General features: G+C 38.6%; 1 protein-coding gene across 2 annotated transcripts; it reads left to right on the plus strand.

The window, feature by feature from the left end:
• The first annotated feature begins 451 nt into the window (after positions 1–451).
• trim55a (tripartite motif containing 55a) lies at positions 452–12,734 on the plus strand. Of its 2 annotated transcripts, XM_027025922.2 has the most exons (11): positions 452–776; positions 2,276–2,448; positions 2,754–2,937; positions 3,180–3,275; positions 3,645–3,790; positions 4,071–4,158; positions 7,779–7,801; positions 7,902–8,026; positions 11,522–11,560; positions 11,663–11,874; positions 12,465–12,734. In XM_027025922.2, the coding sequence occupies exons 1-11, from the start codon at positions 612–614 to the stop codon at positions 12,561–12,563; spliced, it is 1,350 nt and encodes a 449-aa protein (XP_026881723.2). In that variant the 5' UTR covers positions 452–611; the 3' UTR covers positions 12,564–12,734. The 2 variants fall into 2 exon arrangements, with proteins under 2 accessions (XP_026881723.2, XP_026881722.2); XM_027025921.2 differs by having other exon boundaries at positions 11,522–11,874.
• The last annotated feature ends 452 nt before the right edge of the window (positions 12,735–13,186 follow it).

Raw genomic sequence — 13,186 nt, forward strand, 5'->3', positions numbered from 1 at the left:
AAAATAGGGGTTATTTACCATACATTTGTTTTGGTAGTAGACTACGGAGTTCTCATATAATTTATTGTTAGAGTATTTGCAACTCTATAAAGCTCAATAAAACCTTTAAAATGATTTTAATTTGTCTCGAGGTGGTCATAACAATAGACTAAGACTAGTGCTCTCCTTTGCTGTCATGACAGAATTATACTGCAGAACATCAAATTTGACCTAATTTCCTCAGGCTAATTTGCAGATAATCCTCCTATTTGCTCAGTAGGTAATTTTCTGTGTATTTGCTCTGTCCCATTCCAGGATCTAGCTGCATAGGTTCGATAATGGAAGGGGTGTAGGTCACGCTGGGGTTACAGCAGTCTTGTTCACTGACATTTTCATATATGGTCACATAATGATGACGGCCTTGACGTCCCGATGCTAAAAATACACCCCACAACAGGCAGCCCTAGTGGCAATAAAAGTTCTACAGCGCTCCCTCTCTACAGGCCTCTCGCAGTGACTCGGCACATTTGACACCTTTTTAAACATTTATTTTTGTCAGAAACTTGTCTGTTTTTGAGCTGACAGAGAAACGTGAAAGCAAAAAATCGACTGCGTCTACTTCTCATCGTGCAATGAATGTTCCTTTAGAACACTTGCATTCTAAAAAGCGCGACACCATGGACAGTCTGGAGAAGCAGCTAATCTGCCCCATCTGCCTCGAGATGTTCACCAAGCCGGTTGTGATTTTACCGTGCCAACACAACCTATGTCGGAAATGTGCCAACGACATATTTCAGGTAGCCTGTCAAATTCTTTTTTTTTTTGTGTGTGTGTGTGTGTGTGTGTGTGTGTGTGTGTGTGTGTAGCGTAGTTTAGTTGTCATTGATGAGCTAATTATACGTCAGTAAATATATACTATGCCAGGCAGTTATGACGTCATTCCGACGAACGGTTGTCCTCTGGAACACATGCTGTTGTCTGCGATAGAGCTTATGTATTTTGCATTTCTAGGCATCAGCATTGATCCTGTATTTCAGCAATATTCTTTAAATTAGTCTTAAATTAGGAAACTAGTCACCATCATCTGAAGAGCAATGCCTAAAATAACTGAAAATAAAAATAATATCCAGGTTGTGAGTGTGAACTAGATGTGCCAAAAATAAAGGTTGGATAGGCCATCCACATCTCTGGTGTTCCTCTGGTTAAGATCATCATAGCCTTATTTAAAAGAGTGACTTATAGTAGTTCTCGGGTTTATAGATTGAGGTAATAGAGCACAGGTTAGCTGGATATTTACAGTATTAATTCAGGCTTCAAACAGGATCAGTGTCTTAGTCTCTCTGTGTACAACACCACCAAAAGCACTAAAGATGCACCCCCCGAGACAGCATAAAAGCATTACACAAACCCTTTGCTCCATGTGGTACAGAGAAATCATTACAGCAATCTATACAAATCTTGTTAAATAAACTCCTCTCTGGGTTCCCTTAAATATAAATTGATTTAGAAAAATCTTGCAAATCCTAAAAATATGTTAAAACACATCCTTTTGAAGTTTTAAAACTTGGACATTTACTTTTTGTAGTCACTTAGGTGATCTAAGTTCTATGATTTGATTGCCAGGTGCTTTCTCGAAGCCTACTTCAGGGTGAAAGTGTTAGGCTAGATGCCTCCATATTCAGTAGCAAAAAATAGACTTTATTCAATGGAAAGAGCTTAGATGTTAAAGTATTTGCTATCATGAATCCTAGCTACCATTTTAGAACCAACCCTTGAATCATGTGATTAATTTGGCTTTTTCAGGTGCTGTTAATGACTATGTCCAAACATCAGAGGGATGTCAAAGGCTCTATGTCACCAATCTTTAACTTGTGTAATGAATTGAATTATAACATATTCAAAGTAATATTTTAATTGAATGACCTATGTTTAAAAGGTAGAGCATTCCTGGTATGTGGCAAATCACAATATTGATGTTCAAGAACTTTTTTATTCCATACATTACAGGATTTTAACATTTAGTTTTTAACTCTGAATGAAATAGGATTATTATATCATAAAAATTAATACTGGTGGCCTTCTGAATGCATAAATGATGCTCTGTAGGTTGTGGCAATGACCTCCAAAGTATCTTAATTAGAAACATTTGTAAAAATTTAGATTAGCAAAAGATTTTCACCATTTCAGTACAAAAACAGCATTTATTAATCCAGATTTAACGGAAAGACTCTTAACCCAAACTATTCCATGTAAACTCACTGTGTATGTGTGTGCATATTTGTATGTTTTTTCTCAGGCATCTAATCCCTACCTGCCAACACGTGGGGGTTCTACAGTAGGTTCTGGTGGTCGTTTTCGTTGTCCATCCTGTAGACACGAGGTGGTTCTAGATCGACATGGTGTGTATGGACTGCAGCGGAATCTACTGGTGGAGAACATCATTGACATGTATAAACAGGAGAGCAACAGGTACCTCTGCTAGGCATGGCACATTTTCTGTCAAGTCTATCCAGCCAGAGAGTACCTCTCTGATTATACTACAGTTTCCTTCAGTTATATTAGGGTCAAAGAGAATTCAATCAGTGTTTCTCAATCTGCTCAATCACATCTTCTTAAAGTAAGCACCCACAAAATAACACAGTCAGCCCCTCATTAAATCAGATTATACATGAGAATCTTGCAACTTCTTGCAAGGTTAGAAGTTAGAAAATTCATGCTTTGAGTTTTAAAACATAATGAACCTCTATATACATCTTTCTCTCGTTCTGTATCAGTACCAGCAGTAAAGCAGAGCCCGAGCAGAAGCCAGGTGTGTTGATGTGTGAGGTACATGAGGATGAGAAGATTAATATCTACTGTGTAACCTGTTCAGTTCCCACCTGCTCCCTGTGCAAAGTGTTTGGTGCTCATCAGAGCTGTGAAGTTGCACCGCTCAATACTGTCTATGAGATCCAGAAGGTAACACATCTCTTCCCCCTACTCTCGCCCTGTTTAATCTTTTTCTTCCTCTTTTCACTTTTATCTCTTGCTCTTTCGTCTGTCTGCATATCTGCTTTCTTTTTTTGTATTTTTAGTATATTTCTCTGTAGGCATTGCCTGCTTCACTTCACCTCAAACACTGTAAAACTTAAAGGATGTTAGTCTACTCTTTTTCCCTTTTTTCCTCTGTGAATAATGTGTTTGTGTGTGTGTGAGAGAAGATGGAGTTGTCAGAGGGTGTTGCTATGCTGGTGGGAAACAATGACAGAATTCAGGCCATCATAAGCCTGCTGGAAGAGAGCTGCAAAACAGTAGAGGTGTGTGTATATGCATGTGAGTCTGTTTTTACTAGCAGGTTTAAACTACATTTCCCAAAACTGTAAAAACAAAGCCATTTCCACAAACATTTGCTGCTTGTGCAATGAGTATTCTCCCCAAAGAGTTCTCTGTTCAAATTTTTTCCCTCTATGAATTCTGTTATTACCAGTTTAGATTGCATTAAAGAATATCTCCTTGTCCAAAGAAATGTTTGTACTGAAAGATAAATATCCATTAGCCCCCAGCAATGCATCTTATTCTGTTGTGTTTCAATTACTCTAAATCTTGGAACATTAGCCTGACATAATCCCACCTCCCAAAAAATATACTGTGTGTATTTGTGTGTTTTTTTGTTTTTCTGTGTGCAGGAAAATGGGCGTAGGCAGAAGTCTCATGTGTGTGAGTCATTTGATCATCTGTATGCTTTGCTGGAGGAAAGGAAAGCAGAGTTGACACTGAAAATCAACTCTGAACAGCAGGAGAAACTTGACTATATCAAGGGCCTACAGCGCAGGTACACTCAACCCACCTCCCACATCACAGGTACACTCAACCCACCTCCCACAGCAGAGGTACACTCAACCATCTCCCACAGTACAGGTACACTCAATTCCTCCCTCCCACAGCACAGGTACACTCAACACCTCCACCTCCAAGTCTGTCTGAATTTATCTGTTTATCTTACCACTCACCTCCCAGTCTGTCACACACCTACATGCACAAATAAAACATGTACACACAATAAAATATTACATATAGAGACTGAGTCAAGATTAACATGCTTACGTGCACAGGTACACAGAGCACCTGGACACAAGTGCCAAACTGGTGGAGACTGGAATCCAGACCATGGAGGAACCAGAGATGGCCATCTTCTTGCAGGTCATACATACTCGCCTTTGTAATAGTATGTGTAATGGGGTTTTAGATTTAAGTATTACTGCTGTAGTTGTTAAGTGCTACATATATTGAAACCTAACTCAGACCTGCACATATTATACACATATTATCACATATTATACACGTGTGCACGCACACACACACACACACACACACACACACACACACACACACACACACACACACACACACACTTACTGTCCATATTTTGGTATATTTCATAATAACTTATTCTTATTCTTTCATAATAAGATAATAATAACTTATTCTTTCATAATAACTTATTCTATTCTAGGTTTTTTCTTTTTTTTAGAACAATTTCTCCCTTCTTATATTGTGTAATAGTGTATTGTCCTCCAAAGTTTAATTAGGATGTTATTCAAGATTTTGCAGATTTCTTGGCAGGAATTATTCCAAATTATAACTGTTTGATTTAATTGTTGTTTTAATATACATGTATGCTGTAAATCTAAACCCCTGGTTAAAGACTTTCTGGATCTTATTGTTTCTTTTAAACTTAGTCAGTGGCTGGTCCCACACATGAAAAAGGACAAACACTGGACCTTGGGCTGATCTTAGTTTACTGTTAGTATTAGTGAAATTTGTATTATTTATAATAATACAGTGTTTGGCCCTTGTCTTAGGTATACATTTAATATTACAGCACACAGTGTGCATTTGATTACTACATTAACACTGGCACAATTTTCTATTGCCTTTGAAGAAGTGACAGAACAGTTTGGAAGGGCCACATTTTTGTTTTTGAGTGTTGGAGTGTTTTACCAAGTTTGACTCAGTCTGTATTAATGTTTTAGAAAGTGTTGCTCCATTAATGCAAAAATTGCATCAGGTCAGTAAAGCATTTGTTAAGCCATATTACCCATGCTCTTAGAAGAATATGCAAATGAGTTACTCCAGTGAGTCTAGAGTGAGCAGGCTGTTTCTGAGATGGCAGCAAAGATCATCTACTGGCAGTATCAGCCTGTTCACAGATGAAATAGAGACATTTTCTATAGATGCTTCATTGCTAAAGAGCAAGACTCATCCAAAGCTGGCATTATATGTGCATTAGCATGCAAATTAAACAGAAAGATGCAGGTTAGGTTAGTAAAGAGGTACATTACATGAACAGTCTGTATATAGTAGATGTGCCAGCGATAAGCATATAGCCGTGTCAAGAATAATAACCTCTCAGATTACCAGCAAACTCAGGATGATACAGTTGTTGATACAGTTAGGTCCTCCACTATACATCCTACCGAGCAGATAGATGTTTTACTATACATCTCAGTGACGCCTCTTAATAAAGTCCACTGCTCCACTCACTTGTGGGATTCTAAAAAGATTAATCTTGGGTCCAATGATTTTCTCATTGTATATGCTTCCGATAGGGTCTACTTTTAATAAATATAAGATTTCATTCTTATGCCAACAACACACAAATATATCTCTTTACAATCTTAATCTGCCTTTCATTACAGAGCTTGCTTAATTGCTTCCATGATATAACATTTTTTTGATGAGTTTAAACTTTCTGAGTTTCAATGGAAACCGAGATACTTATGTTTGAACGACCTGATCTTTTGGACAAGCATATTACCTCTCTTGGTCCATTAGCGCACTACAATAGATAATTTGCTAAGTATCTAGGGGTGATTTTTGATTCAAGTTTGATGGGCATTAGTATTGATTTAACTGAATAATTGTGCAGGTAAAACAATATTTTGTTGTAGTCGTCATGATCTTTAATGTGTCTACATTCCAAGTATAACTTCCAAATCTACACAATTATGTGGCTAGCTGTCAACTTGGTTCGTTTTGCTAGTGAACACACTCATCTCTGTTTTCACAGTCAGTTGCACAACAGCTCTTTCATCTTTACTTTTGTTTCCCACAGCATTCACACTAAACACCAACACTGCCACTTGGTCTTACTGACAGTGGGTGTAACCAAGTTGACTGTCATCAACTGTCACATGCATATCCTCTATTAAATATTTGAACTGAAGCTAGAAACACATGAAATGTTTTACTCAGATTTTAGAAGTTCTTTGCTATGGTTAGCTAACTAAAATTAGGGCATAATGAAATGCATCATCAACATAGCCATTGCCATGTTGGTAAGTTAATATATCTAACACACCCAACAAGTACAGGGAATGTAGATAACTAATCTTTTTTTAAAAAGTCACATCATAAGTCAGATGGATTGGTTCGGAGGAATTAGACCTCCAATATGAGAAGTTTAGTCATTTAGGCAAATAATTTGTTTCATTCTTTGTTTCTCCATTTCCTCTAATAAACACACATAGTCCGACTGAGGGGGCGTATTCTGACAGAAAAGTGATATCAGTGCATATGCTCTATAATTGCAGTCTAGGGCTGGCCAATATGGCAAAAATATGATCACGATATTTATCAAGATATATAATTTGATAACGACAAAAGCATGAGTACGGTTCATTAGTTAAACTGTAAAAAATAATAATAATGTAAACATTTAACTGTGCAAAAATGGTTTATCTACCTTAAAAACAACAAATGTTAACTTGCTTTGTAAATTATTAAAATAATGTAAATAAAACTAAAAGTAAATATTCCTTTGGTGTGGCAGCAAATATCTCATGGTAGCAATCATGATTATAGAGGTACAACCAAGACAAAAAAGTAAACAAATGGATACAAACACCCTGGCACACATATGTACAACTATAATGTAAATTATGTACTGGTCTTATATCTCTCAAATGTTTTAAAGGTATAAATCTGTGTCAAAAGTGCAAAATGTAAACACTATAAGCCAGTCATTATGCTACATCTGTGCTTGTTATCTTTGCTCCTTGATTGCTTTTAATATGGCATAATGGCCACAAAAGATGACATGACTGTTGTTTTGATACAACCCCACTAGCACTGCTAAAACTTGTGTATGGTCTATCATGGGCCACACTTTCATACTTTCGGTGTGGTTGCTGGAATGGTACCTTTTCAGGTGATGGGGAAAGATGTGTGTTTCCCAACTTTGTTTACACTGACCAATGACATATTTTTTTAATCTGTGCTGTGTGAGACGCAATCTTGATTGGTCATTGATGTATGACGTATGGAAAATATTATGGGTTTTCAACATAACTGGTTTAAAAGCATGAAGTGTGTTGCACAGGCTTGATGCATCAGTTGTAGTGCACATTGTCCCATACTAGTGTATGTAAAGAAATTTGCTTCAGAGAGGTTGAAAAGGTATTGTGTGAATGCCCCCTCAGGCAGCTTTAACACCCCGGCCTAGCCACAAAATTAGATACCAAAGTATTTTACACTTTTCTTTACCTGCTTTTTTGTTTTTTTTTCTTTACCTGAAACAAGGTACTTTTTGATCATTAACTGGCTTTTTAGTGACATAACTAAACACTGTGTTGACGGTTAACATGTATGTTACAAAAGTAGGCTATTATGTAAACAAATCAGCATTCCTAAATTAAGGATTCTAATTTATTTATATTAAGTTAGTGCATACACATTTCTTAACATCAAAATAAGGGAGCAATAGTACTGTTAAATTGAGCTGACCAGTTCTTTCTCTCTCCCTCTCCCTTCTTTAATAGAATGCAAAGCCTCTTCTACAAAAGTGAGTAATCAAAGAAAATGTATATGTATTTTTACAGTATAAGTTGGATTCTATAGGATGTATTTCTCTCTGTATATTTCTATCTCTTTGTCTCCTTTAGGGTCGCAGAGGGCAAGAGCACATCACATCTGGAGAAGTTGGAACGTGGCTATGAGAATATGGATCATTTCACTGCAAACTTTAAGTGCGAGAGGAGAGCCATCCTCAACATTGACTTTATTAGAGGTGTGTGTGTGTGTGTGTGTGTGTGTGTGTGAGAAAGAGAGAGAGAGCTGCTAATGAATGTAAGTTTAAAAGAAGCATTTAGATTTATCCAGGACACAGGAGATTGGCAGGAGAGTGGGTCAGAAAACATGCAGTCTTTAATTTGGGTTTACAAGCCAGCTACTAGGACAGGCTGTTTAAGCACCAACCTAATCAGCTCCAAAGAGGAGATAGACCATCATCTCTATAATGTGTATAGTGATGCAACAAGGGAGGATATTCTAGGGGAGTGCAGTGCCTTGATTAATCTGCCTCAGTCCAGCTTTGATTTTAACAATAAAGAGCACAGGTAGGGGGAAGTACAGGTGGATGTCAAGGCAGTTCAGCCCCAGGACCCAGTGGAGTGCTTTACAAAATGTACAAGAGGTATCGCAGGCACCAGACTGCTCAGATCCTATGGGTTATCTTGAGAACAGTGATGGTAGCCCAACAGTGGAGAGTGCAGAAGGTGTGTTGAGTCCTAAGGAAGGAAAATGTTTTTCAGCGTCACAGCCCAACACCTAACTGAGTACTTTCTGAAGAATGGATACATTAACACATTTGTTCAGAAGTGTGGGATCCCCAATGTCCCAGGATGCATTGAACATACATGAGTTGTAATACAGCTTATCAGAGAGGTATGAGAATGAAGAGATGATGTGACAGTGCTGTGGCTGGAACTCACCAGTGCATATGGGTCCATACCACACAAGCTGGTAGTGACAGCACTCTCGGACAAAGTTTGATGTCTGACAACCCTTCATCAGAGCCTTTATGAATGATATAACAGTGACAACAACCTCAGTGCCAGGATGCAAGTGGATTCTCCAGGGCTTAGAGAAGCTCATCATATGGGCATGGATGGGCTTCCAGCCAAGTTAGTCCAGGTCCTTGAAACAGAAGACAGGGAAAGTGACTCACTTCTACCATTACCATCAGGGAGGTACTAAGATACCATCAGTCAAAGAGAAGCTGGACATAGGCCTTGGAAAGATGTTTGATAGCACTCTTATGACTGCCTCAAACCAAGTGTTGGAGGCATAGTTGATGTTAGTTGACACCAGGAAAATTCAAGGCCTGGATGTACCAGCACGGTGTTCTTGTCAGTATTTTGTTGTCACTGATAATCTGTGAATTCTCAGTGGTGAAGGGCTTCGAGAGAATGTTTAGTCAACACCTGCACAGGTGGCTTGGTTTGTTATGCAGCCTGAGCAGCATCTCTTTGTAAGGGAAGAACCTCAAGCTGAGACTCCACATGAGCAACCTAAGTGAGGAGTTCATAGTCACCAATGCAAGAGGGGTGTTATCATATAGGGAGTCATGCAAACCAAAGGTCTCCTGGGCCAGCACTAAGGTAAAAATGGGAAGAAAATGAAAGGCACAGGGTGCAGTGGATGGGCAGAATCATGCCTGCAGCACAGCTCTGGTGGGGTCAGTGGTAGCTGGAAGAGCAGGGCCCGGCAGCTTCCATCAGCATATTATGACCAAGCTGAGGGCAAGGACAGGTGCTACTTGGTCCATGAGGTGAGAGCTAGGGTGGAGAAGCTTACTTGTCCTGCACATGGAAAGTATGAAGTAGTAGGGAGCATGGACAAGATGGGAACAGGTGTTGAATCAGTATTTTTTGGTCTGAGTTGATCAGCCTGAGCCCTTCTGCATAAAGTTCCTAATACATTGTGTCTATGATGTCATTTCCAAGTCCATCTAACCTCTTTGGCTGAGAGGAGGTTGAGATACTGGCATGTCCCTTGTACCTCAGAAAAGCACTAGAGCATTGCTGCCTTAAGGCACTAGGTGAAGGTTGCTATCACTGGTGACTATTGCTGACACCATCAGAGGTGCCAAAGACCGAACCAAGCAAATCGTGACCATCAAGGTTGGCAGAGGTATTTGGCAGAGCTAGGGAGAAACCCTGGCCCTGCTCAAAGGGAGCAGTAGAGCTTTTAAAACAGCACATGACTGGCAGGTGTGGGTCGATCTGGGGAATCAACTCCGATTTTCAGAGAGCATTACAGAGACCACCCTGAGACTAAACATTGTGTTGGAAACATCAAAAACATCACATGAAACATGCCAAGTACACAGACTTGGTGGACAAGAAAGGGATGGAGAATGCAGTGTGCATCCATAGAGGTGGGCTGCAGAGGATTTGCAACTCACTCTCTGAGTAAGACCTACAGTCTCTTGGGAAACACAGGCACACACAAGAGGAAGGCCATCAGGGCCAGCACACAGACAGCCGAAAAGGCCTCTAGATGGCTGTGGAACAAAAGAAGTGATCTGTGGGTGCACAGATGGGAACTAATTACACCCAGCTGGAATGCCTGGGAGAGGGTGTATGATGTTCAAAAGACCCCAAAAATCCAGATGCACTTGGAAAACAGGTAAACATCAGTATTTTTAAGCTTCTTAGCCTGTTGAAGTTTGGTATAGCTTATAAAATAGCTTAAGGTCTGCAAACAAACCAAACTGTATTTTCCTAGTTACATTATAAGATGTCACCATGTCAGTATGGATGAGTGTTAGATGCTGGTAAATAATAATAATAATAATAATAATAATAATATTATTATTATTATTATTATTATTATTAATAATAATAATAATGAATTGTTTTATATTGCACCTTTCTCGAACTCAGTGTTGCTGTCAAAGAATTATGGAAAAGCATCAAAATATATCAATTACAAGAGGGTCTCCCCCAAATAGAAATTAGGCATAGAAGGAGAAAAGAAAATGCATTAAGAGATATGTTTTAAAATGAACTTCAAATGAGATTGCAGAACAATGCTGTCTTATGATTGCGGTAGTGTGTTCCAGAGGCCATGACACTAAAGACCTTACCCCTGCAGTGGTGAATCTAAATTTGGGAACAAGGCATCAGAGGTCCTCAATGTGTGGGCAGGGCATTAGGGCTGTATTAGTTCAGCTAGATACTGTGGTGCAAGACTGTAAAAAGATTTATGTGAGCAGCAGTTTAAAAACTGAATGTTTAGTGAGACATGAAGCCAGTGAAATAGAAACAGAATTGAGGGGATATAGGCAGATTTCTTAGAATGTGAGAGAATTCTAACATGAGTTTTGGACACAATAAAGTAGTGCATGGTTTGTTAGGGATACCAGTGTAAAAAAGAGGGCATGGGCCGAAGACTGGCGATATTAGAGGTCAAAAAAGCATTTTTATCTTAAACATTAAAAAAAGCATATATATATATATATATATATATATATATATATATATATATATATATATATACATACACACACACACACACACACTTTTTTTTTTTTGCCCAGTTAGGGAAAAGGGGTTCTTCCCTCTTTGCAATGACACCCACTCCATGACAACCCTATTGATAGGATTTTTTTTTTTTTTCCTGAGCACTTAATGCTTGTGTTTTTCTGTGCATGTAAATGTTTGTGTTTGTTCAGGCATTATATTGTGTATAAAATTTACTCCTTGTGTGTCTTTTACAGATGAGGAAGCTGATGAAGATGAAGATGATGATGATGATGGTGATAATGATAATGACAATGAAAAGGTTGTTGCACTTGTAAATTCCCAGAGTCAGGCATCTGGAGTAGTAAATCCCACCCTTAACCCTACCCTCCCTGCAGATTCCCCACGAGCCTTAGCTAGTGCATCTCTGCCAGCTCCAGGTCCCAGCTCTGCTCAAGCACAAATCACCAATCCAGCACATGGCTCACCTTCTACCACAGCTATTCTCAGTGCTGACCAAACAACAAACACCAGTATGCCCCAAAATAAGCCCGTGGCTGCGCTCCTTCCAAGCCCAGCCCATAGCCCCCAAGTCATTACTGGCACAGAGGTAAACAAATCATAATTTCACTATACGCAACACATCAGTGAATACATTACACATCGCATACACTGTCTCTCTCACACACACACACTCTACATACTTCATACATCACTTAACATTTCATGTACCACTAAACACTGTGCACTAGAAAATACACTGAACACTGCATACACCACATCACACACACTACTCACTCGATACACATAATTGGAAGGGTTATTTTTAATTCTGTTAAACATTTAAAATGTATTTAGTAACTGGTAATACATTTCATTGTCGAATTACTTCACAATTTATGGTGCAATTTTACCAGACTTTGAGTCTTCTGCCACACAATGGAATGACACTGAATACAGTATATATGAGAAAACAAAATGGAAAAAAAATTGACTTCAACACAATAAAACCACTATGAAACTCATACTCTTATTTCTTCTTATCCAAGCACTCCTTATCATTTTTCTGTTTGTTTTAAAAAGGTAAATGTGATAAGAATATTGCATTAAGAACATACCCATACAATTTTCAACTGATGCAATAAAGTAGAGAGCAAGAAGCCTGTAACAATATGTAGTTGTTTTCACTCACTCTTTCAGGCAGCCTCCAGCCCTGATGCAGGAGCTACCACTCAGAGCTCAGATGAAGGACAACCACGACACATTTTCTCCTTCTCATGGCTCAATATGCCTAAATAACCTTACCATACTGTATTGCCATGTACTGACCCAAGATGGCCAGATATTCCCATGTTATGTTTGCCAGAAACTCAGAAAGATGAAAAGGTTTGACTTATATGCCTGTGTTTCTTTTCTAAAATGGTTTCTTTGCCCATAAGTGGGTATCTATGAAGCATTTTCAAGTTTCAAGTTTCAAGTTTGGTTTAATTTGTCACATACATAGTCATACACAGTATAACTCACAGTGAAATGGTTGAGGTTTGAGGTTTCGCCAAGATGGAAAAAAATGCCAACTCCATAACACATAACATTTTATACTTTTAGGACAGGGATCTTAACAGAATTAGTTTTTGAGTGCAGCATGATTCTACACATTGTACTGAATGAGAATTGTCAAATTCACTAAAATATAGGTTGATAACCTTTTAGACAACACCGAAAAATACAGCCACATTTACTTACTGATAATGTTTATTTGATTTGCAGTGATTACAATACAATGACCCAACATGTCAACATAGGTTAATACCCTACTTAAAAACAATTGCACAACAAATCAACAAGTATCTAGGCCAGCGCATCTAATACCCACCAGGGTCTGTTGCTTTGTATGCATAGTGTGGGCAGAAAGCACTGAGTAG

Source organism: Electrophorus electricus, chromosome 7 (genome assembly GCF_013358815.1).
Source record: "Electrophorus electricus isolate fEleEle1 chromosome 7, fEleEle1.pri, whole genome shotgun sequence".
NCBI classification, from domain to species: Eukaryota; Metazoa; Chordata; class Actinopteri; order Gymnotiformes; family Gymnotidae; genus Electrophorus; species Electrophorus electricus.